The sequence below is a fragment of the Anthonomus grandis genome, chromosome 1, assembly GCF_022605725.1.
Source record: "Anthonomus grandis grandis chromosome 1, icAntGran1.3, whole genome shotgun sequence".
Lineage (NCBI taxonomy): Eukaryota > Metazoa > Arthropoda > Insecta > Coleoptera > Curculionidae > Anthonomus > Anthonomus grandis.
Window position 1 is genome coordinate 41,826,423 of NC_065546.1, and position 25,511 is coordinate 41,851,933.

Genomic DNA, 25,511 nt, shown 5'->3' on the forward strand with positions numbered 1-25,511 from the left:
TCTTGTGTCAAGTATCAATAATTGCGCGGGAAGTTTATAACCTTAAAACTAAATAAAAACAATATAGGCAATAGATGAATAATTTAAAAATTATTGAATATAAGTTTTAATAAAAATAATGAGTTTATTAGAGGACCCGGACGTTAAAAAGACTTATGATAAATGTAAATATATAGTTAAAGTATGGGAACATAAATTTATTAAAAAATACAAACGTATTCCGTCCAAGGTAAGCAAAACTTCTATATTAGGGCCAAATTAGGGACCAGCTGGTAAAGTGCCTGTGTGTTATCAGGCAGATAAATTCTATCCTGTCGGTAAACCTACCAATAGCTGTAGGAGGAGTTATGAACCAAATTTTAACCTGTTGTTAACTAGCAGAAGGTTTACAGTTTGGCAACAACATAAGCTGAAACTGAAAATGAGCTTGAGTCTTTCTACATCGAGGGGTATAAGCATGTGTCAAGCTATACAAGGAAAACCTATAAGCATGGAGGTGCATTGATCCTAACCAAAACATCTATAGATGCAATGGAAAGAAAAGACTTGGTTGGACTATCCGTGGAGAGGAGCTGCGAGATTGCTGCCATTGAAATAAAAAGCAGAAGTATGGTTATAGTGGCCCTGTACCGCCCATCAGCAGGTGATTTTAATGTATTTACAAATGTAGTAATTGCCTTCCTGAAATTTTAACTGTGAACAATAATTTTATCTGTATTACTGGAGATTTTAATATCAATTTTAATACTTTATCAGAAACAACTACATATTTTCTTGATATTTTAAAATCTTATGGGTTTTCACAGAAAATTTTTGAAAATACGAGGCATTTGAATTGCATTGATAATATTTTTGTTAACTTTAGAGATACTTTTATGTTTTCAGTAAATGTTCTCGCAGCTGTTCTATCAGATCATAAAGCCGTTCAAATTAAAGTTCATTTTCTAAACAGGCAAAGTACAACTCACACAAAGCAAATTTTTCATAGACCAATAACACAGAGTACCTATCCAAAACATGTTCAAAATTTTGGAACTGTAAATGAAATAGCATCATTTTTTATTGGTTTGTTAGTGAATGCAATGGATGCATCATTCTCAGTAAAAAAGAAGAGTGTGGTGGGAAATTGTCAGGTCTCTTGGTTTATTGATCGAATTGGTTAAATGATGCGAAACCTTGCATTTCTTAAACTCCTTATATAGCAATAATAAATGTCTAGAACTTGCAGAACAGGTCAAAATCTTTAGAAAAAGGTATAGGGAAGAAATTATATCTGCAAAAAGGGTGGCAAACTCTCAATATATACTACAGGCTGATAATAGAACGAAAGCTGCTTGGCAGATTGTAAATGGCCAAAGAAAAAAGGTATATAGTGAGCAGCCCGTGGGTCTTACTGCATCCAAGTTCAATACATTTTTTTCAGGTATAGCTGAGGAAACTCTCAAGAGGATTCCACTGGCCACGGTCACTGCTGAATCATTTAATCAATCATTCTTTTAGTGAAGTGACATATATACAAGTTAGAGATGTTATAAGTAATTTAAAAAATAAACATTCTAGAGACATATATGGAATGAATGTCCCTCTTCTAAAACAATTAAAAGAGCATTTAATATATCCTTTAACAAAGCTTTTAAATTTATGTATAAGGGAAGGCATCTACCCAAGTGGCTTTAAAAATCAAAAGATCATACCAATTTTTAAAAAAGGGAGTAGAGATGATTTAAATAATTACCGTCCAGTATCTTTGATTCCAATAATATCAAAGGTTTTTGAGCTACTTTTAAAAAATGAACTTTATATCTATTTTGAACAAAATGAAATCCTCAAAAACTTTCAGTATGGGTTTAGGAAAAAACAATCGACTGTTAAGGCTATACTGGATCTTCTGGAGTATGTAGTTGAGGGCTTTGAAATGGGGTCCCATGTTGGGGCAATTTTCTGTGACCTTTCAAAGGCCTTCGACTGCATATCCCATAGGATCCTTCTGAGCAAGCTTAAACTTTATGGTCTGATCCCACCCAGTTTATCACTTCTTGAAACTTATCTTGTTGGACATGTTCAGAAAACCTGTTCGGGTGGAGCTTTATCAGAAGAATGCAAAATAACTCATGGTGTGCCACAGGGTTCTATTTTGGGGCCACTCCTCTTTATTATTTATGTTAATGATATCGACAGGTCAATTGAGTCTAGGCTGCTGCTGTTTGCTGACGACACTACTGCTCTTTGCAGGAGTACTAGTTTGCAAGAACTAGAGCTGATGCTGGTGGAGGTGAAGTCAGATTTGGGCAAGTGGTTCAGTGCAAATAGACTTAGCCTAAATGTCAACAAAACGGAGGAAGTCCTATTCTCTTTGAGAAATACAGAGGGTACCAATGTTGAGAGTTCGGATGGGGTCAGATTCTCGGGTGTTCACTTAGATCCTACTATGATATTTGATAAGCATGTGGAGTTCATTGCAAATAAATGGGCAAAGCAAATATTCCTTTTAAAACGCTTAAAAGGCACAGTAAATAAGGATGTTTTGTTAATGGTTTACCATGCGCTAATACAGTCCACCTGCAATTATGGTCTCTTGGCTTGGGGTCATGCACCTCAAGCTAGGAGAATCTTTAAACTGCAGAGAAGAGCTCTGAGGGTTGTTGAGGGTCTGGGTTTCAGAGACGATGTGAGAGACTCTTTCAAAAAACTTAAAATTCTTACACTTCCATCACGGTATATCTTTGAATGTCTAATATATACAAAAAATAATTTACATAAATATACCCAGAGATCAGAAATTCATACTCACAGCACTCGACAAGTAGATTTCCTGGAAATGCACTTTCTAAGACTCAATAAATCTCGTATCTCAACTACTTATTATGCCCCAAGCTTTTTAAATAAACTTCCTAATAATATTAAAGCTCTAAATAAAAAACTTTTTGCTGCCTCAGTAAAAAAATTACTTGCTGATAGAGCCTTTTATAGCTTTGATGAGTATCTACAAGCTCAACTGTGAAAATTGGTGAAAATGAAACAAAAATAGGTTTTAGGAAGTTGAAATTGATATTGGGGTCTCCAAAATTTTAACTGTTTGTAAATTGTGTTTATTTTATTTAGTATTTGTGAAATTGTATCTTGGGTGTTATTTTTTTAATATTTTTTGATAAGTATTTTAATTTGCAATGGAAAACTTTAATAATTTGTAAGTGAAATAATTTTTTAATATGTATTTATCTACTTGTGACGATTGTAAGAAATTTTTTTTTTCATAAGCATGAATAAACTTTAGTTTACTTTTACTTTATAATTGTTGTGGCCGGTACAATAATCTTAAGAAAAAAAGAAAGATTAGGGCTACGAATATCCGGTCCTGAGAAAATAAATAAAATAAACAAAAATAACAGAAGTGTACTTGTATACTCGTTTTGCGCCAATTCCGATATTCTTTCTGTTAGTACTAGTATTAATACCTATTTGCATTTTTGCGCTAATTGTTTGTAAGTACCCCACCAGATATTTGTCAGTGAATCACAGTACACAGCTTTTTAGAAACTATATACTGTGCAGTGAATTTGGCAGAATTTTAACCAATTTTTTTTTACATTATTTTTTTAGAGAATGTCTCAATAACCTGATGAAAAAAAGAGGTCGGTAAACTTTTCTGAAAAAGAAGTTATTTTGCTCTGTAATTTACTAAGTTAATATGCGGATACAATTGAATAAAAAAAACTGATGCAACATCTTGGAAAGAAAAAGATCAGGCCTGGGAAAAATTTACAGCAGAGTTTAATGTAAAAAACCCTGTTATGGTGGTTTGAACCCTAAATAATCTTCGAACAAAGTATGAGGGTATAAAAAAAATCTAAGAAAAAAGTAGCCAAGAACAAACAGGAAATATTTAAAACTGGTGGCGGTAGTGCAACCATATAACACTTCCCTTATTTTTGTTTATTTTATTTATTTTCTCAGGACCGAGATTAATAGCTCTAATCTTTCTTTTTTTCTGAAGATTATTGTAGGAACCACAACAATTACAATGTTGCCAAACTGTAAACCTTACCAACAGATTAAAATTTGGTTCATAATTCCTCCTACAGCTACAGGTAGGTTTACCAAGAGGATAGTTCTACTCAGGAACTTTACCAGTTGGTCCGTAATTTGGCCCTTAAGCTGATAGAGCACCAAAGACACAAGTAAACTAAAGAAACCCCTAAATTTAAAGCTGTCCTGTAGTAATTTGGTACACACTAAAAAATATAGAACAAAGTGTGCTTGTCTAGGAGCTACTGCTAGCTTTTCTCTTGAGTATAATGATGCTTAAGTTAACTTGTTAAGGTGCTTTATTATTTAAAGTGGTAGTACCCCATTATAAATATGCTCTACAAATTTGCATTCATTTCAAAAACTTAAAGAAATGTTTCTATGATACCCAATATAATTCAGAAGCATACTTAGACTTTGTCTAGCTAAGGAAAGGTACAGCACGTGTTGTTCGGCTCGGTTGCGTAGTAAATTTGTTTATGCCACTGCCAAAGCAACGGTATCGATCGCCCCGATTTACATATAAACAGTGCCGTTGCGGTAATTCTTATATTTGTGTTGTGTGCCTTTTATGTCTTTTTAGAGTGAATAATTTTTATATTATTTTTTCATAGTTATTTTTGTTTGTGATTATGGCTCCAAAAAGGATTGGTGTGAAAGGAAAGGTTTTACATAGCCAAGCAAGAGAAATTATTTATAATATTTCCAAATTTATGGAAAGAGAGGCAATGGAGGGAATTCAGATCCCATTAAAAAATTACCAGTATGTATTAATTTATCTAATATTTTTGCAGGCAGCCTATTCTAATAATTAATTAATAAAGTTCTTAGGCTATTGATACTTTATTACATTAATAATTAAAATTAGTGTTTTGTTTAAGTACATAATAATATCACTTTGAGGATATTTGCTTTAATTTCATCACAGTTTTTTTTTCTTCATTTTTAGAGAAAGAATTTTGACTGCTACACAAATTGGCAAAAATTGCCTTCAGCGAATTAAAACGGAAGGACAGTATGTAGATAACAACCTGGCCAGTACTTCTTTTGGAACTCCAACTCAAAAAAGCGTTAGAGCCAAAGGAATCATAAAAACATTGTCCCCCGGAGATATTGAAGAGATTAAAAGTGTATATTTTATTAAAAGTGTATATTGTTGTTTTTTAAATTTTAGGAGTACTTCAGAAAATAAAAGACAAACAGATTAACTTCTCTGGATGCCCTGAGACATTAAGAAAACTATTAAGATCTGTTGGATTTAGGTAAGCACTTTATACAGGCTTGGCCCTAATATCTTTAACTTAAAATATGAGTACAAAAGTCAATATTAAAAAAAAATATATGTATCTATAAGTTTTACAATATTTATACTAATATCTTAAACGAATTCTACTTACAGATGGCGAAAAACTGAGGACAATCGAAGTGTCCTTATGGAAAGCTATGATAATAGACTAAAAAGAATCAACTTTTTAAAAAAATTAATAGAATATCGAGCCGATGGAAGAAATATCGTATATACAGATGAGACCTATATTCATAGTAGCCATACCCAAAACAAAAGCTGGTCAGATAATAAAAATAAAAGTTTAAAAAAACCAATTTCAAAAGGACGCAGATTAATTATTGTTCATGCAGGAGGAGAAAATGGCTTCATTCCAAATGGAATGCTTATTTTTAAATCAGGTAAATTAAATTTATAAGTTCAAAACATGTGGATATTATATTACTTTATAATTTTTTCAGGAGCTAAAAGCGGAGACTACCACGATGATATGAATCACCAAAATTCTATGAAGTGGGTACAAACTCAACTTTGGCCCAATTTGCCAGAGCAGTTCGTTTTGGTTGTAGATAATGCCTCCTACCATAATGTTACTATGGAACCAAATATTACTTCGGGATCCCTTAAAAAAAATATGATTAAATGGCTACATGACAGAAATATTCCATATGATGAGAAATTGACAAAGCCAGAATTATACAAAATAATTAGTGACAATAAATTCCGCTATCCTCCAGTTTACAAGTTAGATGCATTACTGGAGGAACATGGACATAAAGTTCTTCGTCTGCCGCCTTATCATCCGGAGTTAAACCCAATTGAAAAAATATGGGTCTTGGTCAAAAACTGGGTGGCAGCCCACAATGTGACATTTAAGTTGGCTGATGTAGAAGCTCTAACAAAAAAAAGGTTTCAAGAGTTGCCAAAGGAAGAGTGGGTGAAAATTTGTAACCATGTAAGAAAATATGAAGATTTTCAAATACAAAAAGAACATATATTAGATACTACAATGGACCATTTAAAATTCACCGTCAACACTTCTTCATCTGACGACGATTGGTTAAATGATTATAATATCTTAACGGATGAAGAGGTAAAATCGTCTGAATCATCTTCAGACTAAATACTTACTTTTTATGTAAATATATTATGTATTTTTTCAACAGTATTATATGGACAATAAATACCTAATGTTTATTTATATTTTTTTTTGTATTCTTAGAAGTAATTTCTTTCTTTCTCTTTAACATGAAAATTTAAATTAGCAAATAAAGTTGTGAGAGCGCCCAAGACTACATAATATATTAGTGCTTAAATAAAATATAAAATTGTTATTACAGTTTTAAAACCTATTCGGTCAAAATTGGCGCTGTAAAAATATTAATAACTTAAAATGGGGAAAATTAAGGTATAACAGAAACAATTTCTAAATCGTTAAAAATATACCTACTTATTATATAATTTTAAAAACAAATACAAGGAAATTTGACCTGTTAATAAGGATTTTCTATAAACTGCTATTTTTAAAAAGAAATTGGACCTGGCTCTGGATCTAACAGGTAGTTAATTATACTTATAAGAATTATATAGACATCATAACTTTTTTCCTTTTTGCCTAACTTTATGATGGCTCTTTTTTTTCTTTTCTTAAAATAAATACTGAATACTGTTACTTGGAAGGCGATATGTTAGATAAAAGAGTATTATGGTTCAAATAATATTCAATTAAAAAAATAGCTACCCATATCCTTCAGTCAGGTCATTTTTTGAAAACAGGTAGACGAATTATCTTTTATAACTTTTAAGAATTATTTATAATATTTTTTTCACAGGTGCTTTGGCCGACCCAATTTATTATTATTTACCATCATGTGCGATGCATAATTTAGGACTTATCCGAATTATGTAGTTATGTGTATTTAAATAATAATATCGTATTATATTTTTGAGAAGTCTTTTCTTATGGTCTTATTTTCGAAGTCTATTTTTGGGTTTCTATATCCTAATCCTGATAATAGGATAATTATAATTTTTCTAATTTTGTTAATTATTTATTCTATGCTTTGCACAAAATCAGAGAGGCAGCCAACAAGCTGTTTTAAATTTTAGTTAGGAAAATTTAAATATTAATTTGTCTCATATTCCAGACTAAGCAGCGCACCTAACGAATGTAAACAAAACACAATACACTATTATTTAAAATAATATAAATTAACTTTTTTTAAATTAAAATTAAAAAAAAAGGCGCGCTACTGTCGCTAATCGCGCGTTATTAGGGGACAAAACTTGGCTTTGAAACAGATGGTGTACCTTTCCTTAGCTAGACAAACTCTACAGTTTTTCCAGAGTACAATTACAAGTCACTGTTGATTTATTTTGTATGAAGCCAATTTGCACTCAATTCACAACATAATTCCTTATTGTAAAATTTTATTTTAAATGAATAAAATGTCTATTATCTTATTCTTTATATTTCTAGCTAGACATAAGAGAAGCCCCAATAGATGTAAGACATGCATACAGAAAATATTTTAGGTTAAAAACAGCTGCTTTAGAGGAAAGTTTTATGGATGTAGAACTTGGACTGGAAGAAGATGAAGTTACCAATAATATAAATATTACCTCAACTCCGGAAAATTTTATCGAGCCTGACTCTCTATCTCAGTTGCAGTTGTCTAATGATAATTTTACAGAAGATGTTCAAGAAGAGCAACCTAATGCTGAAACTGGTTGCACTATTTTAAAAGAAAATGCTTCAGATAACCAGGTTTCAGAAGATGTTTGGGGTAGTCATTTAAACAAAAACACCTCAAAAGAGAAAGAAGATGAATGCAAAGATAAAGCTCCTTCTGCCCCTGTGCAGTCCATCACTAAAAAGTTGTTTTGTGGCTCAAAAGTAAACAAACTAAAAAGAAACCCAAGAAAGACAATGTCATTCTCTCAAAAAAAGAACACTGAAACAAGCTTTGATAGTTCCTCTTTTCTCTCTCAACCAGAGCCAACATTTAGTAGTTTCAAATCTGAGGATGCTATTGAAGTTTTGGAATCTGAAATGAAGAATAGTTTAATAAATAGAGACTGTCCAGAAGCAGTTAAACAAATGTTCTCTCAGCCAATGCAAATGAATTTAGTTAATAGCATGTTGGATCAAGACCAACAAAACTTGAGGAAAGTCGATACTGGGTGGCTCACAAGAATAACTCAGACTACAGGAATATCACTTAAAAACCCTGAATTGCCCCATTTTGAAAATAAACAGAATACCCAATCAGTACAGACCAAAATTGATTATGACTATGACAGTGATGAAATTATAGGAAATTCAGATGAAGAGGAAAATGTATCTGTAAATATTTCTATGTTTCATATAGCAAAAAAGTCTAGAATTGCTGTTGAATCAAGAATGAATAATTTTAATTCTCCTAAGGAAACACCAAAAATCAATCCCACTTTAGAAGAAAACATCACAAATCTTGTTCCTCTACCTACAGCTACTGCAGTGGTGGTTGATGATGGCAGTACTGATTCTCAACTAAATAAAAATGACATCACTAGTAAACTTAAAATTGCTGATGAAAGCACTAAAATGCCAAAACCGTTAGACAAAAAACCTAAGGAGAAAGTTAATAAAAAATCTGTGCGGAAAACACCTAAAAGCAAAGGAAAGTTAAATAAATCTCACCACACTGAAACAACATCAACAGAGAACTCACCATCACTTAGAAGATCTTCAAGGAAAAATATTGTAAAGGCAAGCTTTGAGGAACTTTCTAGTGGTGAAGAGGATCCATTTGCATCAGAACATGATGACAGAGATCCAGAATTTACCCTGGAAAGTAAAAAACCTTCAAGCAAGTTTGGCTTATTATTAGATTTGCAAGAAGTTGAGCAACAATTTGATGAATCCATAAAACCAGACATAAAAAAGGAAAATGTTGGAAAAAACATAAAAAAAAGAGCTGCAAAAGCACTAAATAAAGAGAAAAAACCAAGCCAAACTAAAACAAAAAAACCTGCCCTGAGTCAAGAAGCAGAAAATTCACAAGAAAATGACAGATACGAACTTGAATACAATGTCAAACCTAGAATAGTTGCATCTAGATTTGGAAATTTGAAATCAGTAATAAAAGAAAAGCTCCTGGAGAATTCCCAGGAACAATCTGAACAAACTGTCAACATAGAAAATAATTCATCCTCAGTCAAAGATAAGAGGCAGCAAGCCAAAGAAAAACTGGAACAAAAAATTGCTTCTGGAGGCCTAAATGAGAATTTTGTCACAATCAACATCAAAAAGAAAGTTTTTGCTAGAGGGAAAAAAGGCCACAACTTTTCAAAATATAAAAAAGCTATGTGGAAGAGTAAGAAAAAAGCACTTTATGGACCTGACATGGATATGGGTGGCTGTGATGGGGGCAAATTAGTTTGCTTCAACTGTGGCCAGGAGGGACACTTTGCTCAGAGGTGTAAAGTTGTTGCTGGTAAGTAAATTATTGAATCTATACAAAAACAGTTGTTTATATCGAAATTATGGTAATTTTTCTATTATCCTAAAATAAATTTAAAATAAAACAGAATCTATATTTTAAAGAATAATCCAACCTCTCATAGAATAGTGTAGCTTTATTATTGTTTATGATTTCCTGTTTCTTGATACTTAATTTAATTGTAAGTAATTTCTAATAATAATGAAGATACCCCGCAAGTATTGAAAATCAGACATGCTGTACTTAAATTTACATATTTTCTGATTTAGTTAATAAATTTAAAAAATGAATGTAAGGGGTAAAATTGTTTATTTCTAAATTATTATATTTTAAATTCTTTTAGGAGATGGTCTTCTACCTCTTGATGCTGCTAAACATGAAGAAGAAGAATGTCCTTTCCCCACTCTTAAAGAAGCAACTAAAATGGCTGCTGAGAGTGTTTTAAGTATAAGAAAGCCAAAACTAAACATTGAGAAGAATGAGGATAAAGCTGTAGACGGATTAGAAAATGTGGATCCTATAGAAGCAAACCAGGATGATGTAGAGAATAAAGACACTGCATCTTCTCATGAAGAATGGATGGAGGATGATGATGAAAATGACATGTTGCTTGCTGAAATTGAAAAATTAGAAGAACAAGTTAAGAAAATTGATGTAAAAGAGTATATGGATAATGTTAAAGTTGTGAAGCCATATTGTGACCAAACAGAAACTGGAAGCCTGATAGGTAATTACTTGTTTTGAATTTTTTATAAAATTTTAACATAAATTCTTTTTTTTAGAAACTCCAAAAGAGGTTTATGATGCTTTGGAAAAATTTGGCCACAATTCGTTTCGTCCAGGGCAGGAAAAAGCCGTGATGCGAATACTATCTGGAAAATCCACCTTGGTCACTTTGAGTACAGGTTCAGGGAAAAGTTTATGTTACCAATTACCAGCTTACCTGTATTCCCAAAGGGAACCTTGTATATCTTTGATAATTTCTCCTTTGGTATCTCTTATGGAAGATCAAGTTGTAGGTGAGCTAAATTTGACTTTCTTTGGTTAAATAAAAAATTATTTATAGAAACTAAGAAAATTATTGCTCTCAAAGTTAACTGCTCCTCTAACTTCAAGTGTTAATTAAACAAATAATTTTTTTAGGTATACCAAAGTTTTTAAAAGCAGCCTGCCTTCACACCAATCAAACAGAAACACAAAGACAGAAGATCATGGAAGCAATATCTACCGGTGATCTGCATGTACTGCTGATATCTCCAGAAGCCGTAGTAGCCGGAGAAAAACGAACAGGCGAGATTTACCAAAATAATTTAAAGCAACCCTATGAATTCCCATTTGTTTTTTAGGTTTTGGGTCATTATTCCGCAAACTTCCACCAATAGCGTTTGCGTGCATTGACGAGGCCCATTGCGTATCACAGTGGTCTCATAACTTTAGGCCCAGCTATCTCATGGTTTGCCGAGTCTTAAGAGAAAGTTTAGGGGTTCAAACTATTCTGGGACTTACTGCCACTGCTACCAGATCCACTTGTGAAAGTATTATTAAAAGTTTGGATATTCCAGACGGATTAGAAGGTAAGCAAGGTTTTGTCGCAATATAAGCTATGTCTTATTTTTAAGTGGTTTATTCAATATGTGAATAAACCACATGAATTAAACTATAATCAGGCTTCAAATATTGTTATTTTTGAGCATTAGTAAAAAAATGTTTTAATTTCCAGCATTCTTATGTTAGATATTTTTAGGTATAATAAGCGATATACCTCTACCTGACAATCTGCACCTAACAGTTTCAAAGGATGTAAACAGAGATAGGGCTCTGGTTAATCTTTTATTGTCAAATAGATTTAAAGATTGCAAAAGTGTGATTGTTTATTGCACCAGGCGTGAGGAGTGCGAACGGATCGCCACTTTTTTAAGAACTAGCTTGAAAAGTGAGGTTCCAGTGGAAAGTAATAACAAGGTAAGGAATTTTGTGATTTTATTTGTAAGTTAATAATGAGTTTGTTTATTAATAGAAACGTAAAAGGCTAAACCTTCAAGCTGAACCGTATCATGCCGGGTTAAGCGCTTCTCGGAGAAGAACTGTACAAAATTCGTTTATGTCTGGAGAACTAAGGATAGTTGTAGCTACAGTGGCTTTTGGTGAGGACAATATTTACAATAATATTTTTAAAATTATTTTTTTGTAACTTTGCTTCACAACTTTGTATAAACTCTGAGCTTTAACTCACTTTAAGAGATCAAAATATGATCATGTAATAATAATATGATCATATAATTTTGCTATTTTAAATACTGGTATTTTATCTCAAATGCAGGGCGTCAAAATTTTAATTTTTGTTTTTTAATAGATTACAAAATAATAACAATGAACTAGTCTCCTTAGTAACAGGGATTGGTTTATCCCACGTTTCGACAGTATTATGTCTTTCTCAAGGGTTCTAGAGACATAGAATTAAAAGAAGAAAAGGTATACAGGGATAACACATATTTGAACATTCAACCCGGCAATCAATAAAAAAATAAAGTAACTTGTGAGGAATATTTATTTTTTGAAAATAATCATTAATTTCAATGCCTTCAAATTTTTTATCGCCGAAAGAGAACATCACCTAGCCCTACTGTAGAACTATAATATTGTATTTCTAAAAGAATTGAAGAAAGATTTGAAACTGTCTTAACATTAGTATCTTTAAAAAGACTAATTTTCAAGATCTTTACACTGAATTGCAAAAACTAAACTGGACTCTGTTAAATGAAATTTATATTAATGATTCCTATGGAAAATTAATACTCAAAGTTATACGAGATTTATTTAATAGATTTTTCCCAAAAAATAAGTTGGCATTATCAAAAAAATATCTACCCTGGTTAACACTTTCTATTACTTAAGATACAAAAAAGAAGAACTTAAAATACACACAAACTTTAAAAAATTGCAAAGTTCCAGGTTTTTTGAAAATGTTATGAGTTTACGCAGTCAATTAAAAATAGATATACACGTTCGGCGATTAAAAAATTTCGAATATGGTTTTTGCGTAATGTGTAAGAAGGAGACGGAGTAGAGCGAGAACAAACTTGGCTCCACCCTGGGCGGCTATCGCGTCGTCGTTGCGCTTATCAGTCTGGTTAAAGTTCGGTTGCAATTCCTCGCATACCTATGTACGTGTTAGCCGATCATGTTTACAATTTATTTCAACCTTTGGTACGAAGACGGATACAGTAATAAAATAAAAATGATTTTCACTGTTGATCAAAAGATTAATATCATTAAATGGTATTGTCATGCGGATAGTGCAGAAGAAGTTGTCGGCCGTTTTATATTTGCATATCCTGATCAGCAAGTCCCTACTGCTAAAACAATTTATAATATCTGGCATAAGTTTGAGCAGTCGGGATGTGTACATCGGTGTGCAAAATGTTCTAGTGGCGATCAGGAACCTCGTCGAACACCTGACGCTAGGATTGAAAAGGAGGTTAAGGTGTGTGCTTTTGTGGAAGTAAGTGAACCTTGTTCTAGCTCCCAAATTTCTGAAGAACTTGATATTCCAAGTCGTACAGTGCGTGATATTTTGAAAAGAAATAAGTACAAAGCCTATAAAATTAAAAACACTTTTTTTGAAATTTTTCTAGAAGATCAAATAAAACGCTTGGAGTTTTGTGAAACCTTTTGTGAAAACCTTTTGTGAAACCCTGAAGAGAAAAAATTGATCAAAATGACGACCTCACAAGTAATATTTTATTTACAGACGAGTCATCTTTTTCTCTTCTAGGTCGACATCATTCTTCAGTCGTGAGATATTGATCTCGGGAAAATCTACATTTGAGTGAACCATTACGAACTCAATACCCGCAAAAGGTAAATGTTTGGGCTGGTATTTTAGCCAATCACATTGTAGGGCCTTTTTTTATTGATGGTACCTTAAACTGTGAGAGATTTACTTTTATTGCAACAAAATATTATACCCGCTGTACGAAACTTGGATGTTAATTTTGAGGAAATTTGGTTTCAACAAGACGGATGTCCCGCTCACAACGCTAGACAAGTGCAGGACTATTTAACAAACACTTTTTCTGAACGGCTTATTTCCACAAGAGGTACCATACCATGGCCTCCGCGATCTCCAGATCTGACGCCTTGCGACTACTTCTTATGGGCGTATTTGACGGAAATTCTTTACCAACACCGACATGAAAGAGCCGTTAACTTGGACGAATTGCAACTTAGAATTATTAATATTTCTAGGTCCATTACACCTGAAATGTTAGCCAATGTACGTAGAGAATTTTACGACAGGTTGGGATATTGTGAGGCCCAACAAGGTGTATTTGAACACCTTATTAAATAATCCAATTAATTAGAATTATTATTTTGTTTAAGAGTTATTTTTCATTTTATTTTAGAATATTGTATTTAGTTTTCACCAAAGGTTTTTAAGATTTGAGCATATTAAAGTTGTTTTTTTGACTTGCGATTATGAGCACGTTAAAAAAGAACAGAAATTTTTATCTTTCGTGTGCGCGTAAAATTCCAATACTTGATTTGAGGCTAACCTACCCATCTCCAAGCGCTTGCTACACATCGAGCAAAGAGCTCAAGGGACTTTGGTCTTACTTAAGCAGTAACAACGAAACCTCTGAAATACCTAGTTTAATAGCATATAACGGCGAAGAGCTTTCTAGCAGAACAGATATTCTAAATGCATTTGCAAATTTCTTTAAAAAATCGTATGTGATGTCTCCACTTTTTCCTTTATCGATGGACACACCGATAATAAAAAATGTACAGAAGAACACAACCAATTTGCAATAAAAAAACTCCTGCTAAAAACGATTACACATGTCACATCAAATACCTGTTTTTTCTGTAATTGTCTATGTCAAAACCACTTAAGCTTAACCCATTTGACCCTGAAACTATATTTTTCCGAATTTGTATATTTTTTTCTTAAAAACGGTCAATAGAAGGTCCCATAAGTCGAGAAAAAATCATGATTTTTTTTTCAATTTCCAGTTCTGGAAAAAACGGTGGTCCTTTTAAAAGGACAGTAGGATAAAGGGCTACTATTAGAAAAATAAGTAAAGACTTAAAAATATGTTTATATATCTTACAAAATGATTAGCAAAATACTTAAAACTTAAACTTAAAAACTAATTTGTATGATACACAAAACAGTTTTTGGGAAGACCAACTTCACATTTTTGGCACACAAAATTTGCTTTTTTGTGGCACACAGCACATTTCCGCTAACTCTCGTGATATGTGACTAAATGATCTAGTCTATCGTAACGTGAGAATTGGAATGCAGTTTTTGGCAATTTCGAAGGTCCTCTCTTAGTTGTTTTCCTGTACGTTTCGAGCAGCTGTGTCCCTAGGTCCCTTCTAAACTCAAGTTGGTCAAGAGTACCACCATTATTCCTATGGAGTTGCGAGTTGGAAATACGAGTTTTGTGAGGCCATGTGTATACAGTGGGAAAATAATGGAAAATACCACTTTTTACCTCGTACTGAAACTCTATATTGGCTTACGTTTTGGTCACTACGGTCTACACCTCCCATATTTTCGTTGTATGTCTTGATCAATTGAGGCTGATTTATATAAACATGCTTTTTTTCAGCCTGTGAAAATCGTTTGACCTTATTTACTGGCAAAACTGAACATGCGTTGGTGGCTAAAGTAACAACGCTGTTGTCATTCCATTTGCATAATGCGATTTCATTATCGGCAACACCCCATTCAAATGTACCTCGTGTCTTTTTCTTCAGAACTGCTGCATTGCTAAATGGAGATTGTGGGATCCGGTTTTCACGTATAGTACCAGTTGCCTTGATGTTCCCCAATTTTAGCTCCTTTAGAAGTGACAAAGATGTGAAAAAATTGTCAAAAAATATGTGAAAGGGCTGGTAAGGCATTTTCTGTAAAACATCTGCATATTGGAGAACAACTGACGCTCCCAAACCCAGGTGTTTATATTTGTCCGGAATTGTTGTCGACGCACCTTGGTAGGGATCAAAAGAAACAATGTATCCAAGGCGTAGGGTACCTACCCAAAATTTATACCACCACCTTATAGGCTTGCCTCGAATAAATTGCTTACTTGTCTCCCAAAATACGGTATCATGGCCTCATCAAGGCTGTGATTCTCTTCAACTGGGGCATAATCAAAAATTTTTTTATTTAGGCTCTTGAAAAGAGGACGCAGTTTAGAGTACTTGTCTTTTTTATCAAGGGAAGTATTATCACTGCAATGAAGATTACTCATTATGAATTGAAATCTATCTCTGGAAATAGCGGCTAATATAAGTTTATTCTGAGTATTGTTGCAATTTTGCCAATACATATGTCGCCTTGGAAAAGCTGTATATCCACTGACAAGTAACACCCCTATGAAGCAGTACATCTCTTCTGCAGTAACGTTATCGGGGCGGTTTTTTTGCTATGCATAAATATTGTTAAAATTGACAATTTCTCCCACCAAGTTCTCATCAAAGAACAGCTTGAAAATATTTCCAGGCGAACGATTGCTTTGTGCAGTTTGAACTGATTGCCATTGCATAAACGTAGACTCTAAATCTTTATTGAGAGTATAGTCAAACGTCTTTATATGTTTAGGTCGCCTTTCAACAAAAGTGGACAGTGGTAGATCGTCATCACTGTCCCAGTCGTCTTCACCTTCTACGTCAAATTCAATTTCCGCCGGGGCCCTTAGTTGCACTCCGGGTAAATTATTTGGTACTACATCGTCTTCAGCCCCAGAATCTTCATCGGTATCGCAGTTTTCGTTGGCATTTTCGGGTGGAAAAATTTTAATGCCTGTAGAAATGTTCGACGTAGAGTCATTCTCCAATTCCTCTAAGATTTCTGCCATGGTTAGTGGCTTTTTCCAATACCTGTAAAAAACCACATAGTAGTATATAATCCTACCGTCCTTTTAAAAGGACTCGTTTAATTGAACGCTCCTGGATTGATCAAGAAGTGTGAAACATAACCACAAATATATAAAAAGGTCAGTATGTTATGTTATTTGTTAAAAACAATCAAAACAAGAACGAAAAAATAAACGAGTTTTAACATATCTTACCTTGAGTCACTCATTGCAAAATCACTAGAAACACAGCGTGTTTTATTCGTCACTATCGATCCAAAAATTAACAAAATCCTAGCGATCGCGATTGACCTTGTTTAAGATGTTAACTAAATATAATGTGACACTGGCGACATCTTCAAACCGTCAGCTGAATCAGAAAAATACAGGTTTCTTTTTAAAATCCTTTTAAAAGGACGGTAGGCGTAAATGGGTTAAAAAGTAAATATGTATATTCTATATTTAAAATAAATATAGAATATACATATTTAGTAAATGACTTGTTAATTTTCATAAATAAGGTCTAGATTTTTTAGTTTAAATGGAAATAAAGAATATTATTTACAAAAAATTTCTTCTAAAAAACCAAACGAAAAAATATATATGAATTTTGTAAATGGTCTGTAATTATTGATTATTTTTTTCAAGCTATTATACTAATTAAACTTTGACACCCTATATATTTATTAACCCCAAGTTTAAGAATAGAAAATCAGGGTCTATTTAAAGGAAAACCTAAAGTTTGGCATCATCTTTCTAAAATACCTTTTATGTTTATATAGGGTGTTTCATTAATATTGCGAAAAAAATCAGGGGGAGTTTCCTTGCTTAAAAATAATAAAAAAAGTCCCTATATATATCCGCAAATGCTTAATTTTTATTTTTGTTTTTTCTTAATAATTTTGGTAGTTATGCAGACATTTGAACGAAAATTGACATCTTGGAATTTTTTGATATGGTAGATTCAAATTTAATGTTACGAGGGTTTTCACTTGTAGAGGGAGCCACATACACGGTTTTTAATACTTTAAAGCGTGATAATTTTCTTATGGTTGCTTAAATATATTTTTTTGACAAAAAAATAAATTTATCTATCATTTTCACGTAAAAAAGATATCTTGGTCAAAGTCGCTACGAGCCAGCGTTTTCGAGATTTTTGGAATTAAAATAATAAATGAATTACATTTTAAAGTTTTAGATTCAAGGTCAATCAGTTTTAAATATGGAATCTGGAGTTTTTATTCACTATTCAATGCTCTTTGAAACTTCAAAATAAATGTCAATATTTTATTAAGTTTTATTTAATTTTTTTTTGTTACAAAATATTTTTTATTTAGTGAAAAAAAATTACCCAAAGCTCTTACGACAAATATCTACTTGTAAAAAAGCCACTTGATGGAACATAAGTTATAACAGGTATTCAAAATGTGAACCCCTAACTGCAATACATGCCTCTCAATACATTCTACGACGCATTGATTGGCGAACTCGTTCAAATATTACGGGTGTGAGTTTAATTGTTTCACAGGATGCGATAATGCGATTTCGTAATTCTTCCACAGTATCTACTGGGGTTGTATAAACCAAATGTTTAAGGTGACCCCAAAGGAAAAAGTCCAAGGAATGAAGGTTTGGAGATCTGGGAGGCCAAGGCTCAGTTCCTCCTCGGCCTATCCAACGATTCGGATACACTGTGTTCAAATATTCACGTGCAACTAAACTGAAATGAGGTGGGGCTCCATCTTGCATGAAGTACATTTACAATCTTAACTACAATGGAACATTGTCCAAATGAATGGACAATTTGGGTTCGAGGAAATGACTATAAACTTCTCCAGTAAGCCTTAATGGCAAAAAGAATGAGCCTATCAAATGGTCTTCATTGATGTTGGCCAAACCATAAACAAAATGTATATCGCACATCTCACTATTTGTGTAAACCATTGCAAAAAATTAATAATTTAAAAATCATTAAACCCGTTCGGTATATTGGATAAATGGGTACTAAATGTATGTATGTTATAGGCCTTTTTATACATATTTTTTTTTTAGTATTTCTGTTGCCTTTAGGAATATACACAACATTCCTTTTATATTTATTTTTAAAATTTTTTAAAGGAATTTCACAAAACTTAAAAAAACAATTATCGTGACTTTTAAAATGTAATGCATTCATTATGTTAAGTCTAAATATCTTGAAAACGGTGGCTTGTAGCTACTTCGACCAAGATACCTTTTTTCCGTAAAAATAATATAGATATAGATAATTCTACTTTTTTATTAAAAAAAAATAATTTAAGTAATGATAACAAAGATATGTGATTAAAACGATAAAAATTATACCTTGTATGTAGTCACCCTCGTAACATTAAGTTTGAATTTACCATATCAAAAAACCTCCAGATGCCAATTTTCGTTCAAATATCTGCATGTCTACCAATATTATTAAGAAAAAAATAAAAATAAAAATAACACCCTGTATCTTAAAAATTAAGCATTTGCGGACATAGGTTAATGAGGACTTTTTTATTATTTCTAAGCAAGGAAATTCCCCCTGAATTTTTTCGCAATATTAATAAAAAACACCCTGTATAGCCAGTAAAATATGCATAAAACGTTACAAAATATGAATCTTCTGCAGGAATGGGAATAAATAAGTCTGATATTAGAGCTGTGATACATTTTAATATGCCTAATAGCTTTGAAAGTTACGTTCAAGAAGTGGGTAGAGCAGGAAGAGATGGATTACCAGCCCACTGTCACTTGTTTTTAGATTCACAGGTATGACTTCATGAAATAAATAAACGCAATTTTATTTATTCCTAGAATTTTTTAAATTTAAATAACTTAATTGAAACCAAAAACAACGCAAACTTCAATTATTGCGGTTTATGTTTTGTTTGCATAAATTATGTCAAAAATAATACTTTTTTTTAGGGTAGAGATGAAAACGAACTGCGTCGCCACATACACGCGAATTCAATAGATCGCTTTGTAATTCGTAAACTGCTTCAAAAAATATTTGTTCCTTGTGCGTGTAAAGGATTATGTCCGAAACACGAAGTGGCCTTTTCAATTGAAGAAACCGTTAGGGCTCTTGATATACCCGAAGAGAATATATCAACTTTATTATGCTACTTAGAGCTGCATGAAAATAAGTATATCGGTTAGCTATAACATACAAAAAATCTGATGTTTATTGTTTAATTTGATACAATTTTAGAGCTTCTTAGTCCCGCTTACACCCACTGCAAAATAATATCTTACGGTGGACCGTTACAGATCCGAAAAGCGGCCAAAGAATGCCCCCCTTTGGCTATGGCTCTGGCACTTTATCCCAATAAAAAAATTGAAGATAATGTTCTGGAATTTCCGGTTGTTGATGTGGCTAGTGCAATGGGATGGGAGAGTGGCATTTGCAAACATAAATTGAAAAACTTGGAATGGGTTACAGGTAGGTTACTTTTAGTGTTTTTTTTCAAATTCATAGAAACTATTAACAATAACTATAAACTAGCTAATTAGTGGCCCTGAAGAAACTGAAGATTTTTTTTTAAGTGTTCATATGCCAAGAATAAAATACAAGATTACTTGTCTAACATACAAAAACAAAAAAACAATATCCGAATGACCCAGAATAACTTGCTTGCAATAACAGGAATACAATTTCTGAAAACTTTTCGGGAAGATGGGCGGTTTCTCTATTAACAGCACAGAAGAAAATCAAGAAATAAAATACTTAAGTAAGATATAAAATGACTTGTCTAATAGCATAGAATGTGTAAACACAGTCATAATTTTTAAATCAGTAAGGGTTTCTTCATTAGAGGAAATAATTTCAGAAGCCTGCAAAAGATACAAAATTATTTAAAATGCCTAGAGAATATATAAAAATCATCATCAAGAATAAGGAAAAAATGCAATAAGCATTTCTTTGTGCTTTAGCTTTCAATGCAAGTATTAATATATATAACAACTTTTATATCACGTATTGTTTGCCCCTTTACCTTACTAATTAGGGTTTCTTTTCACCACTAACAAAATAATGAGTTCCATATTGACCATTTTGCAGAAAACCTAAGGTCTTTAAATCTAAAATTTATTTAAAAAAGACTGTGATGTGTATTAATATATCAAAAACCAAAGTATCTATTCCATTATTGTGATAATACTCTATAGGTTTTGGTATACCGGTCTGGCTGGCTAAGCACCATTCGATACCGTGTTAATAAATGGTAAATGAAAGTATCAGTGGTGGGGAGTACTGCCCAACTATGGAGAAAGGCAGTAACTAGCAAAAAATCCGGAATTCGTTTTTGAGCACCATTAATTGTCTTATGTTGTTTTTTACACAAACTCAACACAAAAAGGCAGTAAACTATATCACTTTGTCTTAAAATTCGAGAAAACATTTACTGCCTTCTGTAAAATCTAACCCTCTGCGAGTTAGAATGGCAGCAAGTGTAATATACAATGGAAGAAAGGAGTATTTTGTCATGCAAATTTTGACTATTGGATGCTGCCTTTTTGTGTTGAGCCAGCTGATTTTAAATTAAACTTCCAAACAAAGACCAACGGGGTAAAAATCCACCTTCTAACAAACTTAATAGACAAGTGATCTATCAATATCACAATACCATCAAGAACATGCGCCCAGAGTAAAATGTTTACCTAGTAACTATTATGCATAATGATTGTTTGAAAAAATTTCCGCAATATAAATGCGGGTACGAAGCTTATTGAAAAATACTATTTAGTGAAAATATCAGGTTCACTAAAATTGGAAACAAAGACTGCGAGCACTGTAAAATAATGGACCTACATCCCCATAAGCGTGAAGACCTTGATCCAGAATGTGACACATGTGAAAAATGGTCAGAGCATATAAACCGTGCAAAAACAGCGCGACATTTATATCAGAAAGATGCAGCTATTGAGTATGATGCAAAAACTATTTGCGTTTCAGCAGATTTGGAAAAAATAATAATGCTGCCCAGAATGGAGAACTTCAAAAAAGTTTTTACATTTGTACCCCTTGGGACAAAAAATAAAAAGATTCTACCGGTTGCAGTTGTTTGGCACGAAGCCATTTGTAGCCGAGGAAAAGAGCAACTGATCAGCACCTTTTTTCAGTTCATGCTTCATAATCGTGATGCCGAGAATTTTATATTTTGGCTGGACAATTGTTCAGCACAAAGTAAAAACTGGGCCTTTATGACGTTTCTCGTTTATATTGTCAATTCATCGAAGATAGCTGCTGAGACACTCTTAGTGAACTATTTCGAGCCAGGACATACATTTATTTCGGCTGATCCCCTGCATCACCAAATAGAATTATCGTTGAAGCGTCAAAAAAAAGACTCAAGATTTTAATGACTTTGTTCAAGCAATACGAAAGTCGAACAATGGAAATGTTACAACAAAAGTTGCATATCGAAGATTTCTATGATTTTCAAGATTTCTCTTCATCCCACAAAAGAAATACTATCGAGAAGGAAAAAATACTTTTGTCCAATATTAACCAAGTTAAGGTCTCTCGAGGTTCTTTCAATTTGGAAATTAAGTCAGACCTTAATTGTAGTATATTCAAGACACTTAATTTTTACGAGGAGACATATGTAAGAAGATACGTTTTCCCAAAGGAAAAAATCATTAAGGGATAAATCTGGAGATCTAGAAGGCCATCGAATGGCTTTATCTGGAAATGTTTTTTGCAGAAAGTCGCAACCCGCTCTTGCATTATGGGCTGGGCAATCATCCTGTTGACACCAAATTCTATTGAGATTAATATTGAGCCTGCGAAGTGTAGGAATATATTCGTTTCTCACAAGGTTAAGGTATTTTTCGGCATTTAGATTGCCATCAATAAAAAAGGGCCCTAGAATTTGGTTTTTTTTTTTTAAATATTTATTTTAAAAAGTTTTTAATATTTATTTATTTTAATTTTTAAAATAGCAGTACATACATTAACCTTCTGAGGGTACTGCGTACTTTTTGCGATACTCAATTGTTCATTTTCTGTGGAGTAACCGACGGCAACAGATGGATTGTGACGACCATGAAAAGGAGAAGACGACTCGTCAGTGAATAACGTATTTTTTATAAATGTAGGACTTATGTTCGCCCTCGCCTCCATAATTTCTTCGCAAAATTCCATCCGTTTAACCTGATCCTCATCAAAAATTTCTTGAGTAGTCCGCAATTTATATAGCACTTAAATTTATTTGCCTTTAAAATATCTCGCACAGTTCGAGGCGGAATGTCAAGCTCACCAGAAATTTGGGTACTGTTACAAGGAAAGTAAGCCTCTGTCACACATGCTTTGTTATAAGTAGACATGTTTTGTTTATTAACAGGCAACAGAATTAACTAGTACCTAACTTACGCTCACTCAGCGCTCGAAAGTAGAATGTCATTCTACTAAGTCTACTCTACATTCTACTCATTCTAAGAATGATCCCGACTCGACTAGTGATGCGAAGAGTCCGGATTAATCGTCCGTTCAATCCGAATATCAAATTATTTCGAATCAATCCGGATGTCTAAATCGTCCGGATACTCGCCGCCCGTCGTCCGTTCGACCGACAATGATAATTAGCTATTTTAGTTTTAACATCATGTAGAAATCCGTAAAAACAAAATTTCTAATGGGTTGCATAATGCATACTTTATACTCGAAAAACAGCTATAAAAAACGTTTATCGGACGTCGAGCCCGAAACATGGCATAATTTGCCCAACGGGCGAGACATCGAGCGGATGACTTAATCCGGATGAAAAAACTGAATTTTCAATTCATCCGAATCAATACTGTCCGGATATTGAATTAATCCGGATTTTTACAACACTAGACTCGACAAAGACAAAATCAAACCGTCGCGTCTGCCGGCGTAACTTGTTTTTGTCACACCAATCGGAGTCGTTGGGCCTGATAGTTATATGGAGAGGCGCAACTACATGTAAATCTGTATGTTAGTACTGTATGTTAATAGTTCCAGATCAATATATTTCTATATATGTCACTTTACGATTATTGTATTTGTTATAAATCCTGGAATGTATAAAATCGAAATAAACTATGAGTTTAACTGCCTGAAAGCTGGAAGAAATTAATTCAAATACCAGGAAGACATTTTAAGAGTAGGCATGTCTACATATTTTAGACAGTACATAAATTAATAAAAAAAAAACAACTAAAATTGAACAGTGGTTCGGAAAGTCTGGAGTAATTTCTAAGTTTATATTAAGGAGTTTGTGTGCTTGTTATATAATATGATAAATAATACCGGTATACAGAGGATCTCAAAATAGGTAGGCTATAGAGAGATAAGTTACAAGAAAGGAAAACAGAAACTTTAATAGTTTTTTTCCTAGAGTGTTTGTATAATTTCATTAATTTTTCAAATGATAATCACAAGAAAACCTGTCGCCATCCTAAAAGGATTCTGAAAAACAAAGTTATCTAAACTTTGTTTTTCAGAATCCTTTTGCGATAAATAATTTTTTTACACCCAAAAATTATAATAAAAATAATAACTATTAACTAATTACTAATATAATAATACTTGCATCTTTTTAGTTAACAACACCTCAAAAAGATCCACTTTAAGCATTCAGTATTCAAACTTGGGATTCAGACTATTGGCACCCGGAAATCTTATGGACGATCAACTAGACGAGGCCTTAGATAATTTATTTACTAGAGTACAAAGTCAAGAGACTAAGGCGTTAAAGCAACTGCACGCAGTTCACAAAACTATGTTAGCAGTAGCTGAGAAAAATTATAATTCTTGCATAGATTTAAATAATAAAGAAGAAAGAAGCGACTTGGGTTTAAAGCACCGGATTAGGGAATATTTTAATTCGGCTGATCCACTAGCCGACTTAGGTAAGCATATTATTATAAGTTATCATTAATTATTGCCGAACTTTTCTTACATACAGATGTCGGACCTTCGAAAATAATCAGCGAGGATCAACTGATAAGTGACGTCAGGGCCATGATATGTATGTACAGAGACAATCAATTTACCGGCAGGGCGTTGGCGAGAATATTTCATGGTATTCAAAGTCCGAATTATCCGGCGGTAATTTGGGGTCGCTGCAAATTCTGGAGGAGTCATTTGAACGAAGATTTTCATGAGATTTGTAGAATAGCGACTAGGGAAATAATTAAGATGAGATAGAGAACTTTTAGTTTCATATTGAGATACGGTAAATTAAAAAATGTAAGGACAAACTTATTTTAATTCTTATTGTGCAAATTAATTCCTTTTTAATATAGAAATTATTCAATGTGTTTATTATTGTTTTTCATTTATCTTTCGGTCAACAGGAAAAAAATTAAAGTAATTTCCCAAATCCAACACCAGAAATGTAGTGGTGTTGATGAGATTTCTACTAAGATACTTGTGCGCCTGTCGGAAACAACCTTTAATTAAATGTGGTGATTCTTTGGAATGTGCTTTTTACCCCGAGGCCAAAGTAGCTTTTTGAGAGATTTATAAGATATAAATCTTGTAGGACGCATTTTATGTCTTGTGAGAATTTTAACCCAAACCTTAACTCTTTATATTTCAGAAATATTTTCTATAATTTTTTATTCATGCCCATATACAAAAGTATTTACTTACTTGAGTTAGAATTTATGGATCCCTTCATGGACTCGGTTTGCGGTTGAAGGGGAATTGCTTTTATTTACAGTCTAAATAAATCCCTTGTTCCTATACTATGCAGTACGCCTGCAGGAAATAGTATAGGAAATGTATGTGACTGATACGATGAAATCAAGAAAGAAAAAATGAAATCAAATAAGTTCATGGCAAACAGACTGTCCCTTAATGCAACA

The 25,511-nt window shown here is 32.9% G+C and overlaps 1 protein-coding gene across 1 annotated transcript; it reads left to right on the forward strand.

The window, feature by feature from the left end:
• Positions 1-34: 34 nt before the first annotated feature.
• On the forward strand, positions 35-24,966 carry LOC126737248 (ATP-dependent DNA helicase Q4). Its single transcript, XM_050442060.1, has 13 exons — positions 35-229; positions 7,791-9,789; positions 10,139-10,522; positions 10,578-10,814; positions 10,939-11,085; positions 11,142-11,369; positions 11,540-11,757; positions 11,813-11,939; positions 19,306-19,445; positions 19,602-19,830; positions 19,888-20,118; positions 24,243-24,551; positions 24,608-24,966. The coding sequence occupies exons 1-13, from the start codon at positions 119-121 to the stop codon at positions 24,847-24,849; spliced, it is 4,602 nt and encodes a 1,533-aa protein (XP_050298017.1). The 5' UTR covers positions 35-118; the 3' UTR covers positions 24,850-24,966.
• The last annotated feature ends 545 nt before the right edge of the window (positions 24,967-25,511 follow it).

Excerpts from the sequence above, each read along its gene's own strand:
- LOC126737248 (XM_050442060.1), top strand. The coding sequence starts at position 119 with ATGAGTTTATTAGAGGACCCGGACGTTAAAAAGACTTATGATAAATGT. Across the intron at positions 11,086-11,141 it reads AGCCGGAGAAAAACGAACAG|GTTTTGGGTCATTATTCCGC; the intron begins GCGAGATTTACC and ends TTTGTTTTTTAG. Across the intron at positions 11,940-19,305 it reads TGTAGCTACAGTGGCTTTTG|GAATGGGAATAAATAAGTCT; the intron begins GTGAGGACAATA and ends AATCTTCTGCAG.